Below are 24,415 nucleotides of genomic sequence, written 5' to 3'. Positions count from 1 at the left end.
TCATAGCGTATCTGTTATTGTTACCTTTGCCTGACAGCTTCCGTAGATTCCTCCGTTACTTATGGGATTTTAGTATTATATATGCATATGTAAATTATGTATTACAGGTACTAATCTACATCCTATAATCTATTTCTTATCGAAAATCCTTCATCTGATTGTACGAGATGAATCCATCAACCAATTCGAGTCCCTCAGATTTCGATAACTATTACGATAGTTATTCCGACAGCTATTCCGACATGGATATTCACCTAAGCTCCGAAAGCGGTGTCACCAGAATGAATCAATCAATCAACCATCCCCAATTCATCTGATGGGTTCGTAGTCTACTTAATCATTGGAGACAAGAAGAAGCGATCCCTTTCATCCACCATATTGTCCTCTGGGAGAAGAATCTGAAGCATTCACCTGCGAACCAATCCGAAACACCATTTGCACTCTCATTTCTTGAATATCTCGCCACGATTATATTCTATCTAAAATTCTAGACCTTATTCATCCGCTCGTTCCAACCGAAAATCATCCCGAAATAATAGAAGAAATCAACGAACTTCGCGCTCGAATAATCAATTTGAAGAATATGGTGCAAAATGTACCAGCTTCAGCAACGTCACTGGCACCAACAGTACCATCAGTAACAGCACCAGTACCATCATCAATCCATGCCTCAACATCTCATTCTGTACCTCGAGTATTATCTTCGTTCTACGTATCGTTCTACATCATTATCTTTGTGTTTCATGGCGATTATGTAATCTCTAATGTTTTAGAGATTATATATTCTTGTTCTAACGATAAATCAAATGAGTTTAATATCATATTGATTTATTAAATCCATGATTACATCTGAAGAAAATATATATGTATATATGTTTTCATAAAGGTTGTAATTAAAAATTCTTTTGTACAAACTGTTAATGGTGAAAATATTTTAACAGGTAGGTAATACCCGAGGAATATTTAGATTTCACATTAATAAGTTACACTGTACATTCTTCGAATCTGATTCAACATTCATTTACTATCCTACTTACATCCACCGATATACGTATCCGTTCACCACAGAATAACCATTTACATTCAATTTCATATTTGGATTTTGACCTATCAGAATCCGACAAGTGGCATAATGAAGAAAACATTGGACAAAATAAAATTTGTTAGAAACAAACAAATTAACTATGAGAATTGTTAAGAATCCACGCTAACTGTTCCTAGCTAACTGTTCCTAGCTAACTGTTAATTCCGTATTACATTTTATTTTATCGCAATTTATTTATCGCAATTTAATTCTCGCAATTTACATTCTCGCAATTTTATTTATCGTCATTTAATTTCTGTTATTTATTTTACGCACTTTAAATATCGGTACATGTATACAAAGTTTTGACATATCATATAGACGCATGTATATATATTATTTGGAATAACCATAGACACTCTATATGCAGTAATGATCGAGTTCTCTATACAGGGTTGAGGTTGATTCTACAATAATATATATACTTTGAGTTGTGATCGAGTCTGAAATATGTACACGGGTCACGCTATGTATTAATTAATTCGAATATTATATATTAAATTATTTATGAATTATTGAACTGTTAACTGTGGACTATCGACTATGGACGAATAATATTGGACAATTAAAATGAATTAAACTACTGATTATAACATATGAAACTAAACATCTCTTCAAGTTTGCCGCTTGATTTCATCCTAAACCTCATTTGTATCTTGACGATTACAATCTACGATTCAAACCTTTCATAATTCTTGAAAACACCTCAATCGAGAGGATGAACCAACCACACTTCATCTACAGAAAGAAAGATTGATGCATATAGTTATGCACCTGAGAAACTCTCGGCAACTAAGTAAAAGTTTAACACGTAGCCGCGTTAGATCCTTTGGCATTTATTAGCAAAAATAATTTTGCGATCCCTTTTCAAAGTAGCCAATTTTGTCACAGCTCCAGCAAGTCAACTTCGACTTTTCATTCGAAGTAGCCTTACTATAATCCTGATATATATACGATTACCCTTTTGATACCGGAGAATTCTTTTATATTCCACCAAATTACCAGCAGACGTACCAGCAACCTCGTTGCTTCTTGGCTTAAATCTCTCTGACAAATCATTATATTTATTCAATGAAACCCTATCATATACTCATCCGCATCTTGTAACGAGAACTGTCATACCAATTACCGGGAATCAGCAATCAGTACATTGAAAACTCACATCATATCTACATCAACAGTTATATGTATGACATTTATCTCTTAGAAATATGATCTCTCATTCTGAAATTCTGAAAAGCACTCAGTCACAAATCAATACTATGAATGTTGAAAAAGTTGAATGAAGCAGCAGAAACCATAGACAACCATAAACGACCTTAATCATCGAAAGTTTGATGATAAAGAATAGTATGTTGGAAAAGCTCAGAAAAGTTAGAACTGGAAAACGGATTGAGCTAACCACGAAGGAGACCAAGGACAAATACAAGGACCAAACCCTATATTTAAAGAATCCAGGTAATTCTAAATCCGATGAAATCTTTAGAGAATATCTTACTCCGAAGTCATGTTAAATTCTTGCGGAAAATCTTTCTCCATCAACCATCGAACTTAGAAATTCCAAAATATCATCATCAATATCTTCGATATTTCTGAGGATATTTTCAAAAATATTCTCATCCGAAATTATATACCTCTTCGTGCTTCCTGTGTATCATTATATTGGAAACATTCAAGAGAAAATTTAGTACCGAAAAGCAGATTATGCGAAACTATGAAGAAAGCCGTGGACAAATCACAAAGAATAAGTTTGACTTCAAAGAATCTAAATGATTCAATGTCTGCTGAAGTCTTTAGCGAATATCTTGCTCATTACTCTAAACCCTTGCAGACAATAGTCTCCATCATTCTCTGATCTTAGATATTCAAAGATATTACCGTATCTTTCATTATAAATATCCTCCATATTTCTGAAGATATTTTTATAATTATTCTTATTTGAAATCATTAATCTCTTTGTGCTATCAGTGTTACATCATATAGAAATTGTTAGTTTCTATATTCTGTAAACTTTCGAGTCTAAAATATGAATATTTTTGAAGTAGTGTTGGGAACTGATGCACGAGTTAGTATAATATAATGACACTTGATCAACGTAATTATATTACAGTAAGTCATGCTGAGTTTCTAATGAAACGTGATGATGGTTCACAGTAGATCATACTGTCATCATGTGTCATGTTACATAACTCTTTCATTCTACTTAACTTCTGAACATATCAAGAAAATGTATTCTTGATGAATCTATCTTCCGTGATGTTGATAAATTTGAAAATAAAATCGTGCTATCACGTTCTTTCCTGCTTAGAATATTATAATCATTCAAAACTCTATATCTACGAATTCTGGACCATTATTCGCTTGATTTAAAGTCAGGAAGATAAAACAAAAGCATGAAGCTTCAAAATATCAATGGGGGTATAAATCACAGTAAATTGGAGAGAGTATTAACTGTGGATGTCAATGATTGTGGAAAGACAGAAGCAGAGACTTTGAAGTGTAAGAGAAAATATAAAGCCCAAAAACAACACGGAAGTTACAAACCGTGGATATTAATACGAATAGCAAAATAAAGACATGGTATAATTAAGAAAGTATCACCCCAAGATAATAGTGGAAGTAAACAAATTTTTCTGGTGAAAGATTGAAAAGAAGGATGACAAAAATAATAATTAGGAAAATATCAGGGTTTAGAATTGGATTAAGCATTTTTATAATCTTTTAAATTTGGGGATTGTATAGAGATGGTGAAAATAAGGGAACGGAAGAACTTAATTTATAATGGAAATATCAGACAGAGTAATCGAGGCGGATCACCGTATTTAATTAGAGAAATCTTAATTTCCTTACTCGCCGAAGAATCAAATCTTTTAGATTTCGAAGATTTTCTTTAAATCCCTTGAATTCCGGAATTCAACCAAGGCAACGTCAAAAGTTAAAACGAAACTTCATTTATTCATTTCACTCTTTTGTGATAGTTTCATTCGTGCTCTTCGAATAATCGAATTATTTTATCTGTATTATTCAATAATAATAAAACTCTATTTATCAGCTCATATTCGCCATGAAAACATTCTTATTATTAACCATGACGACCTCACTCAAATTTCTGGACGAAATTTCTTTAACGGGTAGGTACTGTGATGACCCGGGAATTTCCGACCAAATTTAAACTTGAATCTTATTTGATTTCGATACGATAAGCAAAGTCTGTAATATTAAGTCTAGAAATTTTTGAACTGTTTTATGAAATCAAATGACCTCGACCAATTCCCGACGAATTCACGAACAATTTTTTGTAAACAGATAAATATGTATGTATATATATATATATATATATATATATATATATATATATATATATATATATAGTTATAAATGTAAGTATTGGAACTTATAAAATGTTACTAACTCAGTAAAATTTAAAATGTGAAATGATACAAAATAAGTTGTTACTAATATAAATCTATGTATAGATGTAAACGATTTATATAATAATTATTATATGTATATTGGAATATATATAATAGTTATAGATATTATATGTAGAAATTTATATTAATGACATAAAATAACATATCAAATAAATATATATATATATATATATATATATATATATATATATATATATATATATATATATATATATATATATATATATATATATATATATATATATATATATATGATACTTACAAATATATAAGACAATTATATTTAAGATGCAAACACATATTGTATAATGTAAATTATGTTAAAATGAATAAATAATATTCAACATAGGTTATATGTGATACAATCATAATGTATAATATGTTAAATATATTTATATGATTGCTATATTAATATTACTATTATTACTTTCATTATTATTGTTAATGTTAAATGTTAATATTAATATTAATATCTGTATCATCAATATTATTATTTCTAATACAAGATATATATATTAATTAGAAAAATCAGTTTTATTATTCATTATTATTATTATTATTAAGTTTATTATTATTTACTAATTATTAATATTAATATTAATTATAGATAAAATCTTTATAGAATCAACTTTCTGTGAATATCACGATCATCTGATTATTTTTCTTTTACATCTGTTTCTAATTGTTACAATCCAATCCACTACAAACAAAATTCAGTAACCATCAATTTACTATTTTAATTATTTATATATATCTCTGTACGAACAAAATCCTTGTGACCACACTCAAAATTTTGATATATAGCAATTATTCAACTCAATTGACAGGAAATCAATCGAATATCTCAATCATATCACCAACTATCCATTACTTCTGTCTTCAACTGATTAATTAAACACAGATTTAGAAAAAAAAACAACGAGTTAAATACCTCTGTTCGTGTTCTTGAGTCAGCAAACCTCGAATTCGATTCTTATTTCAAAATCTATTAATGGAGTGTTGTTAAGAATAATCCACTCAAACTATCTGCAAAATTATACCTTCCAATTCCTCCTAATGAACTCTAATTTTCGAGTCAAACTTAAATTTCAAAAAGTCAACAGAATTGTTCTTCAGTAAATTCGAATTCATTATGTTGTTTCTGTTGAAATTGATGGTTTACAAAGTTTATAGGTATGATTTAAAACCGTTTTCATGAAGAAACCTTAGTCTAAAAACATCTAGAGATTGAAATTAAATTTTGGGTTGTCATTTTTTTTTTAGCGACACAGCAGACCTTTTATTTTATTTTTTTATCAATTGTTATAAACCATATACGTGTGTATTTGTTTCAATTGCCAATCCAAATTCAAACTCCTAGAGTCATGGTTTTGATTGTTTGTTGTTTGGGCCTGTCGACTTGAATTGAGATGAAGAAGAAGATAAAACGTAAATTCGAGTTTAATAAATATAATTCGGTTATATTTCCAGAAAGACGGTATCGGAGGAAGGGTTAAGTGGGTTAGAGGGCGAGCAAGAGGTCTCGGGTTTGAGTCCCGTCATGGGCAAATATTTTTGGAAAAGCTTTAAAAGAGGGTATACAACTTTTAAATTTTCAATTTCATTATTATTATTGTTGTTGTTATTATTATTATTATTATTATTATTATTATTATTATTATTATTATTATTATTATTATTGTTATTATTATTATTATTATTATTATTATCATTTTCACTATTATTATTATTGTTGTTGTTAATATTATTATTGTTATTATTAGTTATTGTTAATACAACTAGAATTATAATTATCATAAGTATTATAATTAGTATTGTAACAAAGTTATAAGTATTATGACCATTATTATTATTATTATCTTTATTATTATGCTATTCATTATTAGTAATATCATGATTATCATTATAAGTTATATTATTATCATTACTAAGTATATTTATTACTAATATTACTATCATTCCCGGTATTATTATTATATAGTAATATTATTAATATTACCATGGTAATATTATAAATATTACTAAAAATATAATTTTTACCATTTTAGTATTAGTATCAAAATTATGATTACGATTATTATCATTATGAAAATAATACAAATTGTTATTATTTTTCGTAAATATTAGTATTAATATCTTTTTATAAATAATAGAATTGTAATATTAACATATGTATTATTATTTATATTATCACGTGTATTATTATTATGTAATTATTAAAAATCAATATCATAACTATCATTAACAGTAAAATTAATATTTTTACAAGTATTATTATTAATATCATTGTTGTTATCATTAATAGAGTTATTGTTAACATAAGCATATTACTAATGTTATTATCATTGTTTTTACTAATATTAACGTAGTATAATTAGAACTACTGTTTTGATAAACAAATTAAATACATATATAAATATATATATTTAACACATATAACATAATAAAATTTAATATTTATATATATATATATATATATATATGTATATATATATATATATACATATTGAACATATACATATATTACTAATATGAAAATAATATAACTAATACATTTATACACACACACACACACACAAACATATATATATATATATATATATATATATATATATATATATATAATATATATATATATATATATATATATATATATATATATATATATATATATATATATATATATATATGTATAAATGTATTAGTGTGTGTTCAATTACAACTATGAATATTAATAAATATACAAATGATATAGGTTCGTGAATCCGAGGCCAACCCTATTCTTGTTCAATGTCGTCATATGTATTTTTACTACAAAATACATTAGGTGAGTTTCATTATTCCCTTTTTATATACATTTTTGGGCTGTGAATACATGCAAATGCTTTATTAACTATTTTACAATATTTATATGCATGAGTTTCATTTGCCTTTTTACCCTTTATATTTTTGGGCTGAGAATACATGCGCAATTTTTATAAATGTTTTACGAAATAGACACAAGTTATCGAAACTACATTATATGGTTGAATTATCAAAATCGAATATGCCCCTTTTTATTAAGTCTGGTAATCTAAGAATTAGGGAACAGACACCCTAATTGACGCGAATCCTAAAGATAGATCTATCGGGCCCAACAAGCCCCATCCAAAGTACCGGATGCTTTAGTACTTCAAAATTTATATCATGTCCGAAGGAGGATCCCGGAATGATGGGGATATTCTTATATGCATATTGTGAATGTCGGTTACCAGGTGTTCAATCCATATGAATGATATTTTTATCTCTATGCATGGGACGTATGTTTATGAGAAATGGAAATATGAAATCTTGTGGTCTATTAAAATTATGAAATGATTATTTATGTTAAACTAATGAACTCACCAACCTTTTGATTGACACTTGAAAGCATGTTTATTCTCAGGTATGAAAGAAATCTTTCGCTGTGCATTTGCTCATCTTAGAGATATTACTTGGAGTCATTCATGACATATTTCAAAAGACGTTGCATTCGAGTCATTGAGTTCATCAAGATTATTATTAAGTCAATTATAGTAAGATATATTACGAAATGATATGCATGTTGTCAACTTTCGATGTAATGAAAGATTGTCTTTTCAAAAACGAATGTAATGTTTGTAAAATGTATCATATAGAGGTCAAGTACCTCGCGATGTAATCAACTGCTGTGAATCGTTTATAATCGATATGGACTTCGTCCAGATGGATTAGGACGGGTCCTTTCAGTCGCACCACGGTCGACCGTGCAGGCAACCGTGTGTCAACGGCTATTTTTTGAATCTCACTATAAAAGGCAAACATTTAAAAGCATTTGAAGCTGACCCTCTTACATATTTCAAAGGCTTATCTCTAGTGATCATAAGTGCATCAATTACTACTCAAATGTGATCAAGCAAGAGAAGATTCTATGATCTTATAGATATAGAATTGGGTTATGTAAACTTACTAATCAAAATCATTTATCTTGTGAGTTTACTTATTGTAATGTATGTCCTAGTATTGTGTTAGGATCATCATTGCAAAGTGTATAAGTCTTGTAACTTCAATTGGTAGAAGCATAGGCTAGCTTAGTGATCCACTTCCTTAAAGGGACTTAGGAAGTTGATTAATCTTATTTGGTGATTAATACTTGTTCAAGGTGAAGACAAGTTGATCTAGGTTGGAGTTGATCTTTAAAAGGGATAGAAAGATTAGGTTTGTTGTCTACCAAAGAAGTTGAAGACTTGTAAATCGGATCTCCACCGGGTTTGGAGAAAAGTGCTTAGTGAAGCAACAAATCCCGATTAGTGTAATCAGGGAGTGGATTAAGGTGGATTAGTTAACATCCACCCGAACCACTATAAATCCTTGTATCTATGTTCTTTACATTACTTCATTTATTATTTTGAACATATACACTATACACATCAAGTTTGAGTTGAGTTGGTTGATCAAAGTTAAATCGAATTTGGTGATCAATAGAAAAAGTGTTAAAAATGTATTAAGTAACTATTCACCCCCTCTAGTTACTTACAATTGGTATCAGAGCGGTTGCTCAAATCATTGCGCTATAAACGATTGCGGAAGCGTCAAAATTCGTTTTGTGCAAAAACTTGAGTCAACGATTCTCGGATCAACTCAAACTATGGGATATTTGGAAGAATTGGTGAAAGAAGCGTCAATCTTTGATAAGATGAATATTGATGTGTGTAAATCAAGATTTGAGTCTTATCTCAAATCCAAGGATCACTACTTGTGGAGAATAATCAAAGTAGGAGACTTTGTACCACACGCTAGTTCAAGACTAGTGAAGTCAACTTTCCAAAACAATGATGTTTTGAAACAATTTGATGTAATTTCACTACTTTATGGAATTCTTCCTAGTGAAGAAAGATAAAAGATAATCCCATGTGAAAGTGCAAAAGAATGTTGAGACTCACTATGTTCTCAAGAAGATTTAAACTCTATGAGTTTAAAGGGTAGAGGAATAGAGAAGGGTTTGAAAAAGGTTGGTGATTTTCAAGCAAAAGGGTTGGATGGAAATGAAGACTTTTGCCTCATGAGTTCTTTGAATGATTTGGATCAAGATAGTCAAAGTGAAGAAGAGGTTGAATCTCCATTCAAAGAAGATGACGTCTCAAGCATGGATTGCAATGAGGTACATGTATTCTATCCTTCTAATTATGAAGAATTGTTAGATGATTACAAGACCATTAAATTTGTGTATGATAGTAGTCGTGACAAAGTAAAACTTTTGGAGAAAGAATTACACAAAGTTAGACAACTTAACAAAGTTTTAATTGATGAAAATAACACCTTTAAAAGAAAACTTGAAAGGATAACTATTTGTGATTCATCAAGAGATAAACATGAAATGAATATATGTCACGACTCTAGCAAACACAAATCTTGTAATCAAAGTCCATTATCCATTATTAGGATAATTGAGAATATAGGAAAAATGGACCAAGCTAGAAATTCCATGGTAGGGATAAGTCAAGGATTGGGTAATCTTAAAATCAATCAAAATCAATGATCAAAATGCTAATGAGAATAACCTTCTCAAAAGACTTTGTATTAACGAAAGGTTTTTCTTACAAATGCAAAAAGTTTTTTGAAAAAATGATTTCAAAAGATTAGTGTAGGAAGCTTACTTGCCTTAGGATTGTATGTTTATGTGAAAATATGTATTGCATGATAAATACTAGATTAATGCGTTTTGTGTATACTATATGAATGATTAAATATGAATATATATATATATATATATATATATATATATATATATATATATATATATATATATATATATACATATAGATATAGTATATTACGTGTCATTGATGATTAAACATCAGGAGGATGCATTCAATGTTAGGAAAAGAAAACTTGTCCTCAAGTATTCTATAGAACCTAAGAATCGTCAAAACGCGTTCGAAGAAAGAAGAAGTGAAGAAACAAGTGATCAGAAGGATCCACGGCAGCATCACGGCTGACCGTATACACAATCGCAGACTCCTGTCCTGTACGTGTGAAATTATCTGCACGGCTAACACCACGATCGACCGTGCTTAAACCGTGCGTGGTCTGATTCTGCTTTAAATTAAACTAAACCCGCACTTTTATTTGTTTTCAACCCACTTCAAAACACACACACCTACACACGGCTGAGGAGATCGACCGTACGGAGAAGAACGCTCATTCCTTCAATTTCAATTCCTACTTTCGGTATGATTAATCCTTGATTTCCTAACATTCAATTGTGTTTGTATGATGAATTAGGGTTATGAAGAAACCCTAACTAGAATGAATCAAAACCTAAATTGATGCAAACAATTGAAATTGTTCTTGAAGAACAATTTAGAAACGAATATGGTAATGATTATTATATATCTATGCATTAATTTAACTTTGGATAATTCTAGGGTTCATTATACATCTAGGTTAGATTTCCATAGAAGCATTGTTCATATGATATGAATGACATTGTTGCAAATTGAGTGTAATAATGTTGAATGTCAAAACATGTGTTGATGATGATTTTAAAAGTCTAGAACACATATGAACTTTGTGAAAATCTTAATCTAGTTGCAAACTCATTGACACTAATGAAGAGTGAAAATGTGAAGAACATTAATGAAATGTCCCGTTCATATTGATTATAAACGTTCCATATTAATTGATTTCGTTGCGAGGTTTTGACCTCTATATGAGACGTTTTTTAAAGACTGCATTCATTTTTAAAACAAACCATAACCTTTATTTTATCGACAACGTTAAAAAGGACACTACCTAGATTATCCAGAAATTATAATCTAAAAATATCACACTTACACACTACCAATACATATTGGTTTACAATATTAATATGTTACAATAAATTAAATCTTGAATGCAGTTTTAAACAATATTATACAAGCATGCTGACACCAAATCTTGTCCATATTTTAGCATGCAACAGCAGAAGCTCTTAATAATCACCTGAAAATAAACATGTTTTAAGCGTCAAAAAAAATGTTGGTGAGTTATAGGTTTAAACTATATATTTATCAAATCGTAATAATAGACCACAAGATTTCATATTTCAATATACATCCCATACATAGAGATAAAAATCATTCATATGGTGAACACCTGGTAACCGACATTAACAAGATGCATATAAGAATATCCCCTATCATTCCGGAAAATCCTTCGGACATGATAAAAACGAATTCGAAGTACTAAAGCATCCGGTACTTTGGATGGGGTTCGTTAGGCCCAATAGATCTATCTTTAGGATTCGCGTCAATTAGTAGATCGGTTTACTAATTCTTAGGCTACCAAGCAAAAAGAGGCATATTCGGCTTCGATCATTCACCCATATAATGTAGTTTCATTTACTTGTGTCTATTTCGTAAAACATTTATAAAACTGCATGTATTCTCATCCCAAAATATTAGATTTTAAAAGTGGGACAATAACTCACTTTCACAGATTTTTACTTCGTCGGGAAGTAAGACTTGGCCACTGGTCGATTCACGAACCTATAACAAATATATACATATATATCAAAGTATGTTCAAAATATATTTACAACATTTTTAATACGTTTTAATGTTTTAAGTTTATTAAGTCAGCTGTCCTCGTTAGTAACCTACAACTAGTTGTCCACAGTTAGATGTACAGAAATAAATTGATATAAATGATCTTGAATCAATCCACGACCCAGTGTATACACATCTCAGGCTAGATCACAACTCAAAGTATATATATTTTTGGAATCAACCTCAACCCTGTATAGCTAACTCAAACATTACTGCATATAGAGTGTCTATGGTTATTCCAAATAATATATATACATGGGTCGATATGATATGTCAAAACATTTGCATACGTGTCTATGGTATCTCAAGATTACATAATATATTAGAATACATGTATGATACAATATAAGTTAGCTAGGATATGATTAATATAGATTTGTTACCAATTTTCACGTAGCTACAACAAGCAAAATTATCCAATCTTGTTTTACCCATAACTTCTTCGTTTTAAATCTTTTTTTGAGTGATTCAAGTTGCTATGGTTTCATATTGAGCTTAAGTTTATGAATCTAAACAGAAAAAGTATAAGTTTATAGTCAAAAATACAGATTACAAGTCATTTTTGTAAAGGTAGTCATTTCAGTCGAAAGAATGACGTCTTGATGACCATTTTGAAAAACATACTTTCACTTTGAGTTTAACCATGATTTTTTGATATAGTTTCATGTTCATAAGAAAAATCATTTTTCTCAGAAGAACAACTTTTAAATCAAAGTTTATCATAGTTTTTAATTAACTAACCCAAAACAGCCCGCGGTGTTACTACGACGGCGTATATCCGGTTTTACGGTGTTTTTCGTGTTTTCGGGTTTTAAATCATTAAGTTAGCATATCATATAGATATAGAACATGTGTTTAGTTGATTTTAAAAGTCAAGTTAGAAGGATTAACTTTTGTTTGCGAACAAGTTTAGAATTAACTAAACTATGTTCTAGTGATTACAAGTTTAAACCTTCGAATAAGGTAGTTTTATATATATGAATCGAATGATGTTATGAACATCATTACTACCTCAGGTTTTGTGGATAAACCTACTGGATATGAGAAAAATAGATCTAGCTTCAAATGATCCTTGGATGGCTTGAAAGTTCTTGAAGTAGAATCATGACATGAAAACAAGTTCAAGTAAGATTTTCACTCGAAATAAGATTGTTAAAGTTATAGAAATTGAATCAAAGTTTGAATATGAGTATTACCTAGTATTAGAAAGATATCTTACTGTAAATAAGAAAGATTTCTTGAGATTGGATGATCATTCAAAGTGGATTTGCAAGATTGGAAGTAAGCTAGCAAACTTGGAAGTGTTGTTGGTGTGTTCTTGAGTAGTTGTTTTATAACTTGGTTTATGTATGGATTTATGAACTAGATTGAGCTAGATTTTGATGAAGATGATGAAGAACACTTAGAACAATGGAAGAACACTTGAGAGAGAGTAGTTTGATGCATGTAAGTTGCAAAATGAAAGTGTTTGTGTACACCATCATTCACGTGAATGTTGATCAATCATATAGGCTCCATTAGTTTGTTATTTTATGAGATATTTCATGCTAGATGTTAAATGATGGTTCCCACATGGTTAGGTGACTCACATGGCCTACTAAGAGCTGATCATTGGAGTGTATATACCAATAGTAAATACATTTAGAAGCTGTGTATTGTACGAGTACAAATACTAGTGCATACGAGCAGAATTGTTGATGAAAATGAATGAGGATGTAATTGTAAGCATTTTTGTTAAGTAGAAGTACTTTGATAAGTGTCTTGAAGTCTTTCAAAAGTGTATGAATACATATTAAAACACTACATGTATATACATTTTAACTGAGTCGTTAAGTCATTACATGTAAATGTTGTTTTAAAACCTTTAAGTTTACGATCTTGTTAAATGTTGTTAACTCATTGTTTATTATGTCTAATAGATGTTAAATTATTACATTATCATGATATTATGATGTATTAATATATCTTAATATGATATATATACATTTAAATGTCGTTACAACGATAATCGTTACATATATGTCTCGTTTCGAAATCCTTAAGTTAGTAGTCTTGTTTTTACATATGTAGTTTATTGTTAATATACTTAATGATATGTTTACTTATCATTTATCATGTTTATATATAGTGTATCAATATCTTAAAATGATTCATATGTAATTAGTAAGACGTTGTTATAACGATAATCGTTATATATATCGTTTTCGAGTTTCTTAATTCAATTGTCTCATTTTTATGTATATAACTCATTATTAAAATACTTAATGAGATACATACTTATCATAATATCATGTTAACTATATATGTATCCATATATATGTCATCATATAGTTTTTACAAGTTTTAACGTTCGTGAATCGTCGGACAACTTGGGTGGTCAATTGTCTATATGAAACCTATTTCAATTAATTAAGTCTTAACAAGTTTGATTTCTTAACATGTTGGAAACACTTAATCATGTAAATATCAATTTAATTTAATATATATAAACATGGAAAAGTTCGGGTCACTACAATTAACATCAAAATGTCTAAGTATTGATGATGATTAAAGTTTGCAAAACTTGTTGCCTACAATTGAATTATACACCTTAAACTAATCTGAAGTATCATTGTGTAGAAAATGGAAAGAGGAAACGAACCAAAAAGAAATGACTCATACGACCCACCGTCGGACCCTACAGAGAGAATTAAGTACAACACTTGGTTTCTCTCTAGACGTCCTATCACTGAAGGAAGAAAAGTTGCCCACGATCAAATGCCAGAACTTGTGAGACAATTCAAAACTCTTCAATGGGAAGCATTTCTCACTCTTGATGGTCCCATTTATCCATCTCTCATTTGCGAATTTTATGCTAATTTCAACTTCGTAAATAATGTAGTCTCCTTTAGTCTTTAAGGGACAAATTATCGTTACTCTATTGTAGATTTCGGTCGCATTCTCCAAGTTCCAACGGATGGTGAAGAATTCTTCAGTTCACATCATGGACTGGCATATCTCCCAAATTTTATCTCCAATAAAATGGCAGTGATAGATACACTATGCAAAATAAGTTCTCCTCGAGATGAGATCGAGATGTCTGGAGTACTGGGAAGACATCTTTCATCTGAGTATGAAGTTTGGAACAAAGTCATTGACTACAACATCTACTACAGATCAGGAAATCACTCAAACATTCATGCTACTCAAGTTGCTCTTTTGTGGTGCTTGGAAAGTGGAATCAAAGTAAATATTACCTATCTAATGGCAACTAGGATGAGTGGACTCATCACTGAAACAACTCGAGGATTGCCTTATGGAATGCATCTAAACAAACTGTTTAGGCACCTCAAAATCACAAGTGATGACTCTCTTCCACTCACTCATAAACCAATCCTACCACCAAAAACAACAGGAGGATCAACCTCCAAACAAAGAAGAACTACCAATGAGGCAGGACCTAGCAGAGGAGCTATTAAGATATCAGACAGTGAAAATGAAGAAGAAAATGAACCAGTGAGGGATCTTGGGGTCAATGCCAAGATGGATAAGATCTATCAGACTCAAATCAAAAGTCTGAAAAAGGAATCAAAGATGAAGAAATTACTAAAAGGAGTGATCAGAAGCTTGACCTGTAGGTCAGGAAATGAGGAGGATGATTATTCAAGTGAAGAATTCTAACAAACTCTCATGAAAACTTTCTGTGATTGAATGGTTGAATGTTTAAGACAATAATGTTTGGAGAACATTAATATGTGTGTTTAATAAAGTATTCGTGTGTCCTTATTACATGTTTTAAATTAAAATACCAAACATGTCAGATTTATATACGGCTGAACTACGGTCGACCGTGAGCCTAACCGTGTGTGTCCTGTACCAACAGCGAGTTTATATTTTTCCAAAATGGTTAATCCACGGCCTACATCATGGACGACCGCAGCTCAACTGCAAAATAAACCTTGCATAAACTAACAAATCATTTTGTCCTATTAGGCTCAATAACTTCTCTCAAGTGAAAATTGACTTGTCAACCAAAAGACTTTACTTATTTAACCTACCTCTCTTGTGAAAAAGTAAAAGTAGTTCTTAGTAGGTCTCTATAAAAACTAGCACACTCAACTAAAACTCATACCCACCATCACAATCCCTAAAAACCCACAATCAAATCATGAGGCAAATTTCCGAAGGAAGAGAAGTGTCAACCCATCAACTCTCAACCTATTCGCTGGCCAACTTCTCTAGTATGAATTGGAATGTCTTTCTCAATCTTCGAGGACCTCTATATCCTCTTCATGTGAATGAGTTCTATGCAAACTTCCAATTCCATGATGATATGAAGATATCATTCACTCTCTATGGCAAAAGCTACTCCTTGACACTTGAAGAATTTAGAAACATCATGGATATTCCAAGTAACGGGATCAAATTTTTCCTTAACCCAAACTCATTTGATGAGTTTCCGAAATGGTTAGAAAAAGAATGTGTTCTTGAAACACTGAGTGAAGAACCACTCAAATTTGAGTCCGTCAACAAAGAGGGTTTCTTAGTGCATCACCTTGCTTCAACATATGATCTATGGCAACAGATCATCTCCATAAACGTATATGGAAAGGGTGAATTACTTTATAGAATGAATGCATATGAGGTTACTCTTTTTTGGTGTCTCATACACTCACTTAAGGTAAACATTGCATTTCTGATGGCATCTAGAATGCAACAGGCAGCTCAAGAACCCTTCTGGAAACTACCTTATAGCCTTCACTTAACTAAACTCTTTGCTCATCTCAAATTGACGACTTCCTATCACTACGCTGCTCAAGTTTCGTCATATCCAATTTGCAAAGCTTCAATCAGACCATTTGTTGAACCTTCTCTTGATAACCCTACAAAATTTAACCTCCTTTCGACCACAGGACAAAGCAGTGTTATTCACGAAAATGTTCTAAAAATCGGACGACATCTAAACAAGCTAGAAGGAATTATAAGAGACACTCATCACGACATTCACCTCAAGAAATAGGCCAAGGCAAATTTGAAGAATGCCTACCTATACATCCAATTTATGTGTCTTCCATGCATATTTTCATATATGCATTACTATGTTTCATGCTTGTTTTGAATAAAATGTGTGCTTGTTGTGTTTTAATATATATGTTTCTCCAATATGCACAATTTAAGGGGAGTTTTGTTCTAAGGGCGAGCTTAGTTCTAGGGGGAGCTAACCTTTTTGCTTCGACAAAAGGGGGAGAAAGATGGATACAAGTGATTGTTAACACTTGCGTATTTATAGCAAAATGTCCCTCATCACTTGTATGTTTGTCATCATCAAAAAGGGGGAGAATGTTGGTTGAATGTGGGTTAATGCACTAAACAATAAACTTAAGTATGATTAACCAAAGAATATGTTTTGATGATGACACATACATATGCATAAGTGATGACTGACATCTTAACATAATACACGCAAGGTCACTAGTCCATACTTTATCTTGCAAATGACCAAGTCAAACATAGGTTAAAGAATGAAATTAAAACTTCAGCTAAACACACGGTCAAGGTACGGTCGACCGCATAGTCAACCGTGAAAACCCAAACTGAATTGCGACGTAGTTTTGTGAAAACAAGTTGCACGGTCGTCACCACGGTCAACCGCAGTGCGACCGCAGTTCTCTCTGTTACCATTTTCGACCAAATAAAGTTTGACTAGTTCCCGATATCTATAATTCATGAAACTTTCTCAACATGCTTAGAATAGATGCCTTCTTCATACTCAACCGAGGTTTGGTCATAAAAACACTAATTGTGATTAATTGCGCCTAATGACATCTTAATGACAAATTAACCAAGATTAGGCATAACACATAAGTGTTAATCAACAACTTGTGATCTTAATTTTTATCTAGATATCCTTAGTATGATCATCAAGTACCAACACACTTAAGCCAATGTCACTAGAACAATGATTGCTATTAGAAATGACTTAGTGATTAATTAAGGCTAAATGAGGAACAATGCTCTCAAGATTAACTAGTAATGACTTGTAGTCCTAAAACACAGATACATTTAGGATGCTCACCAAGTCCCAACTAGAGATTGCTCTTCCCTTGTGCATGTGTTGGACATTAATGTGTGCTTACACATTAATCATGTAATGTGTCATATTGCACATTAAACTTATTAAGTGCTTAAATTATAAGTTATGCAAGTATCTATATGATTGATCCTAGAATAACTATCTCTTGCTTTGTGAGTATTACTTGCTACTTGCCAATTTGCTTAATACTCATAAACTTGTCAACTTAATTAATATGTTTGCTATGTGCTCATTAGTTAGGATTTAAGTAACTAACCTACTCCAATAGATTAAGTGTAAAATGGTTCACAATGAAAGTATAGTCAATTGTCCATTTGATATAGTCTAAGTAACTAAGGGTGATTGCTTATGACTTAACTTTGATGTCCCTACATGCTTCATGATTATCTTATAGAAACATTGTTCAATTAATCTCTAACTAAACTTAAAAAGACCATGACTTGTGATTAATTGAAAATAGGAAGTTAATGACATAGTGACTAGTCTTTAGAATTGAACCAAAGACATTAATGTGACTAACTAAGTCTTGATCAAACTGAAATTTCCCTAAATATCAATCAAGACACTTCTCCAAGAATGTTGGGTTTGCCACTTTTGGAATGATTAGTCACTTTCATGCATTAAGACCAAATCTTACACACTTAATGCATATAGTACTTGTATAGGATGTTTGGTTTCTTTTGCAGGTGCTAGAAGGAGTAAAGGTGCCAAAATGTGGTGTTCAAATTTGAGTCAAACGGCTATACAATGGATACCTAATTTGGACTGGAGCACGCACGGTCGCACCACGGTCGACCGTGCAGGCAACCGTGTGTCAACGGCTATTTTTTGAATCTCACTATAAAAGGCAAACATTTAAGAGCATTTGAAGCTGACCCTCTTGTATATTTCAAAGGCTTATCTCCAGTGATCACAAGTGCATCAATTACTATTCAAATGTGATCAAGCAAGAGAAGATTCTATGATCTTATAGATATAGAATTGGGTTATGTAAACTTACTAATCAAAATCATTTATCTTGTGAGTTTAATTAATGTAATGTATGTCCTAGTATTGTGTTAGGATCATCATTGCAAAGTGTATAAGTTTTGTAACTTCAATTAGTAGAAGCATAGGCTAGCTTAGTGATCCACTTCCTTAAAGGGACTTAGGAAGTTGATTAATCTTATTTGGAGATTAATACTTGTCCAAGGTGAAGACAAGTTGATCTAGGTTGGAGTTGATCTTTCAAAGAGATAGAAAGATTAGGTTTGTTGTCTACCAAAGAAGTTGAAGACTTGTAAATCGGATCTCCTCCGAGTTTGGAGAAAAGTGCTTAGTGAAGCAACAAATCCTGATTAGTGTAATCGGGGAGTGGATTAAGGTGGATTAGTTAACATCCACCCGAACCACTATAAATCCTTGTGTCTATGTTCTTTACATTACTTTATTTATCATTTTGAACATATACACTATACACATCAAGTTTGAGTTGAGTTGGTTGATCAAAGTTAAATCGAATTTGGTGATCAATTGAAAAAGTGTTAAAAAAGTATTAAGTAACTATTCACCCCCCTCTAGTTACTTACAATTTCGGTAATTGCTCTTGATCGTAGACTATCGGATCAGTGTCCTTTGATTCTCTGGGATAAAATCATTGATTTTGAACCGAAACCTTTTAAAGTCTTTGATGAATGGTTTAATTGCGAAGAGATTGGTGATATCATCCTTGATGCGTGGAACCAACCGATCATAGGGAATAAGAGAGATTGTGCTTTTCGGGATAAATTGAAAAATGTCAAACTTGCTTTAAAAAGTTGGAGTAAAAACTCGTATGGCAAACTCGATTCGAAAATTAATGAACTTAAAAAAGAGGCAAGTGAGTGGGAAACAAAAGCTGAATCAAACCGACTCTCAAATGAGGACCGAGCCATGTTGTTAGATTGTAGACGTGGAGAAAGAAAAGGCTAAGTCAAACATGTTGAAACAAAAGGCGAGAATACGATGGATAATAGACGGAGATGAGAACTCAAAATATTTTCACTCAACCATTCGATGCAAACTCAACAAAACAAACATCCGTGGGTTACACATCAATGGGGTTTGGAGTGAAAACCTGGCTGAGATAAAAGAGGCGATATGGATGCATTACTCTAGGATTTTCGATGAACAAAATAACAACATCATACCATCTCTGGCTGGCTGGGCTGCGGTTAACGGGCACATGGGCCAGACTCTCCCAACAGGCCCATTTAATTCACAGCAGGCCTCGGCTAGAATCGGTTTTAGGCTAGCTGAATCAGAATCTGTCTCCTTGGAATTGCAGTTTAGCGAAGAAGATATTTGGTGTGCGGTTAAAAGTTGCGGTAGTAATAAAGCCCCAGGACCCGACGGCTTCAATTTGAGATTTTCAAAAAAATTTGGTGCATCTTAAAAGAAGATCTCTCGGGGGCCATTAACTCATTTTGGAAAAATGATGAAATCTCTGCAGGATGTAATGCTTCTTTTATTACATTAATCCCAAAAAAAGAATGATCCATCATGCCTAAGTGATTACCGGCCAATAACCTTAATTGGAAGCTTTTACAAAATCATCGCGAAGTTACTCTCCAACCGTCTCAAAAAAGTGGTCCCTAATTTGGTAGACTTTGAACAAAGTGCTTTCCTTAAAGGGCGTAACATCATCGATGGTGTTCTTATCGCGAATAAATCCGTTAACTTCCTAAAGCATAAAAAGGTTAAAAGTCTTATCTTTAAGGTCGACTTTGAAAAGGCCTTTGATTGCTTCAATTAGGATTTCTTAATGGAAATGATGACGATCATGGGTTTCGGGGTCAAATGGTGAAAATGGATCCTTACTTGTCTTAAATCATTCTCTATCTCGGTGTTGGTCAACGGGTCGCCTACAAAGGAATTCAAAATTTCTAAGGGGGTAAGATAAGGCGATCCACTCTCGCCTTTTCTTTTCATTATCACGACGGAAGGACTAGATTGGCTTACTAAATCCGCGGTGCTAAACAATCGTTTTAAAAGTAATTTATTTGGTGTGAACGTTGGGGTAAATGAAACAAACGGTATTGCAAATTTGTTCGGGTGTAAGGTAGGAAACTTTCCTTTTAACTACCTTGGACTACCAATTGGCGCAAATATGAGAAAATTGGATAGTTGGAAACCGATCATCGATAAGTTTGAAAAGAGACTCTCGGATTGGAAAGCAAGATCTATGTCATTTGGTGGACGTTTGAATCTCGTTGGTTCGGTTTTAAATAGTTTTCCTTTGTACTTCTTCTCGCTCTTTCGTGCCCCACCTTGTGTGCTAAACAAGTTAGAGAGTGTGAGACGTAAATTCTTTTGGGGAGGGTCCGGAGATGCTTCGAAAATTTCTTGGCTTAAGTGGGACGATGTTATCCGTCCTTTCGAGGACGGAGGACTTAATTTGGGATCTTTGAAATGTAAAAATTGGGCTTTAATCGGCAAGTGGTGGTAGAGGTTTAACACCGAAACCACCTCCTTGTGGGTTAAAGTTATCATGAGCATTTATGGGGGGTCAGGACATATTATTGCGGGTGGGTCTCATTGTGTTTCTAGCTCTAATAGTTTATGGCTAGATATTGTTAAAACAGATCACAAAGTGGACGAGCTTGGAATTAACTTTTCAAGATCAATGGTGAAAACAATCGGAAATGGCTGTAGCACTAGGTTCTGGCATGACCACTGGCTCGGTAACGAGCCTCTAAAATCTGCGTATACCAGATTATTTCGGCTGGAACAAGATAAGGATGTCATGATCTATAATCGAGTTCTTCGGCAGACCCCTTCGGTGGTTTCTGATGCAGGTTGGGTTCAAGATCCATATGGGCAAACTAGATGCGAGTTAACAGAGATAAATAACTTACTACAAGCTTTGACTTTCGACTCATCGAATGAAGACTCGTGGAGATGGACGCTATGCGGTAATGGTGTTTTTAATACAAAGGTTCTCACTGAACTTATCTTCTCGAAAATGTTTCAAACTAATGCTCCTACAAATTGTGAAACTTTGAGAAACAATTTCATCCCGAAGAAAGTTGAAATCTTCATATGGTGGGCAAAACGGAAAAGGCTTCCCTCATTCTTGGAACTTGACATGAGGGGTATTGACCTTCACTCCATCCGTTGCCCTCTATGTGTTGATGAATTGGAATCGGTGGAACATTCTTTACTCTCGTGTAAACTTGCAAAAATTATTTGGGACAAGGTGTACTCGTGGTGGGACAAACAAAATGTGCTTCATCAAACGTTTGAGGACATCTACAACAACAATGATATGAACTCCGAAGTCGGTGCGAAGGTTTGGCAAGCGGTCAAGTGGGTATGCACGTATCTTATTTGGAGAAATCGGAACCAAAAGGTGTTTAAACTCTCGAGTTGGACTCCTCCGAATGCTTTAAGTGAGATACAAATCAAAAGCTACGAATGGATTTCAAAGCGATGTAAAAATACGAAGATCGATTGGCATAGGTGGTGTCACAATCTGTCTTACATCTTTGTATGATATCTAGGACTAGCCCTTTACGCTTGCGAGTTGATCACGGTTGCAATCTTTGCAGCCTTCTATGTTTGTTTTTCATGAGTCAATGTAATTTGTAATAGGGTTAGTGTCGAGAATGATACATCTCGACATGTGCATGTAAATCATTGTATGTTTTGCGAAGTAATATAAATCTGCTTTTCAAAAAAAAAAATTCAAAATGAACTGATGAAACCTACATAATTGACTCAAGTAAGAACGCACGGAGTGACCGAATTTTCAAGATTCGGAAGCGGAACTTTAATTATTATAGGAGCGTAAAGCATAACCATGATCCAAATAATTTTCTACGGCTTCTTGCTAAAGATAAATTGACACACACACACACACACACACACACACTCACACACATATATATAAGGAGAAGATCAGTGAGAACTTTTTTTATTGTGAGAACTCTAGGAACTCCAAATACACTCAAAATACACCAAAATTCGAGTAAAAAAAGTGGCGGGCGATTAAAAAAAAGGAAATTCGAGCAAAAATCAAAAACACGGACGAACAAAAAATCATAGTCGAGCAAAAAAAAAAAAATTTCTTTCAAATTTCAAAAATGTAGAACACATTTTTGTTCGACTATCATGTGTTTACATTTTTTGTTCGAATTTCAAAAATGTAGAACACATTTTTGTTCGAATTTCAAAATTTTTGTTCGCCCGCAACTTTTTTGTTCGCCCGCCTTTTTTTTTTCGAATTTCAAAAATGTAGAACACATTTTTGTTCGACTATCAAGTGTTCTACATTTTTTTGTTCGAATTTCAAAAATGTAGAACACATTTTTGTTCGAATTTCACAATTTTTGTTCGCCCGCCACTTTTTTTTTCGCCCGCCTTTATTTTTGTTCGAATTTCCCCATTTTTGCTCGAATTCCTTGTTTTTTGCTCGTCCGCCACTTTTTTTGCTCGAATTTCAGAGTATTTTGGTGTTTTTTTGAAGTTCTGAGAATTCTCACACAAAAAAGTTCTCATATATATATATATATATATATATATATATATATATATATATATATATATATATATATATATATATATATACATATTATTCACATATCTATAGATATGTACATATATAAATATATACATATAGTTATTGTTGTCTTATATTTAACGTTAATGTCAAACGTTAATCCATATTCTGATGATCACACTCAGAATGATATTCTCTAGCAAACGATCGAAACACATAACGAAAGAATCAAAAGTGTCGTTTTACCAAAGCATCATAGGTACGGTCGATGTCACAGTTGGACCGCAAGATCAGCCGTTCATGTCTGTACACACACGTCCTTGAAACAATAAAGTTTCAAGACGTGCGGTCGATAATGTAAGGTGTATCAGGTATGGTTCATTGCCTTTAGACCAAATTAATACTCCCGGATTAGTCAAGTTTTTACGTTTCTATAGGCGTAAGGATAATGTAATGTGTATCAGGTATGGTTTAATATTTATAATGATGGGGTTAAATCTGGCTATCACTCCTACTCCTAAAAAGGCGTAATAGCGGTAGTATGACCTAGAGTTGTTCATTTAAAGAAACAATACAATAAGAAGTAAGTATCTCCACACAATCAGGTTTCTAATCTTAGCGCATAAAAGGTGTGATAAAAAAAAGATGGAAATTAAATAATCAGATAAATAAATAGATGTAAATTCAGATTATGGAAATGGTGCTTGCTATGATTTCATT

General features: G+C 32.1%; 1 protein-coding gene across 1 annotated transcript; it reads left to right on the top strand.

Annotated features, from left to right (window-relative positions):
- The first annotated feature begins 21,685 nt into the window (after positions 1-21,685).
- Positions 21,686-22,768, top strand: LOC139841190 (uncharacterized). Its single transcript, XM_071831418.1, has 2 exons — positions 21,686-22,586; positions 22,698-22,768. Exons 1-2 carry the CDS (start codon positions 21,686-21,688, stop codon positions 22,766-22,768), a joined length of 972 nt encoding a protein of 323 aa, XP_071687519.1.
- The last annotated feature ends 1,647 nt before the right edge of the window (positions 22,769-24,415 follow it).

The sequence above is a fragment of the Rutidosis leptorrhynchoides genome, chromosome 4, assembly GCF_046630445.1.
Source record: "Rutidosis leptorrhynchoides isolate AG116_Rl617_1_P2 chromosome 4, CSIRO_AGI_Rlap_v1, whole genome shotgun sequence".
In the NCBI taxonomy this organism is placed as follows: Eukaryota; Viridiplantae; Streptophyta; class Magnoliopsida; order Asterales; family Asteraceae; genus Rutidosis; species Rutidosis leptorrhynchoides.
The sequence above is the reverse complement of the archived record's forward strand: the minus strand, read 5'-3'. Positions and strand labels throughout refer to the sequence as shown.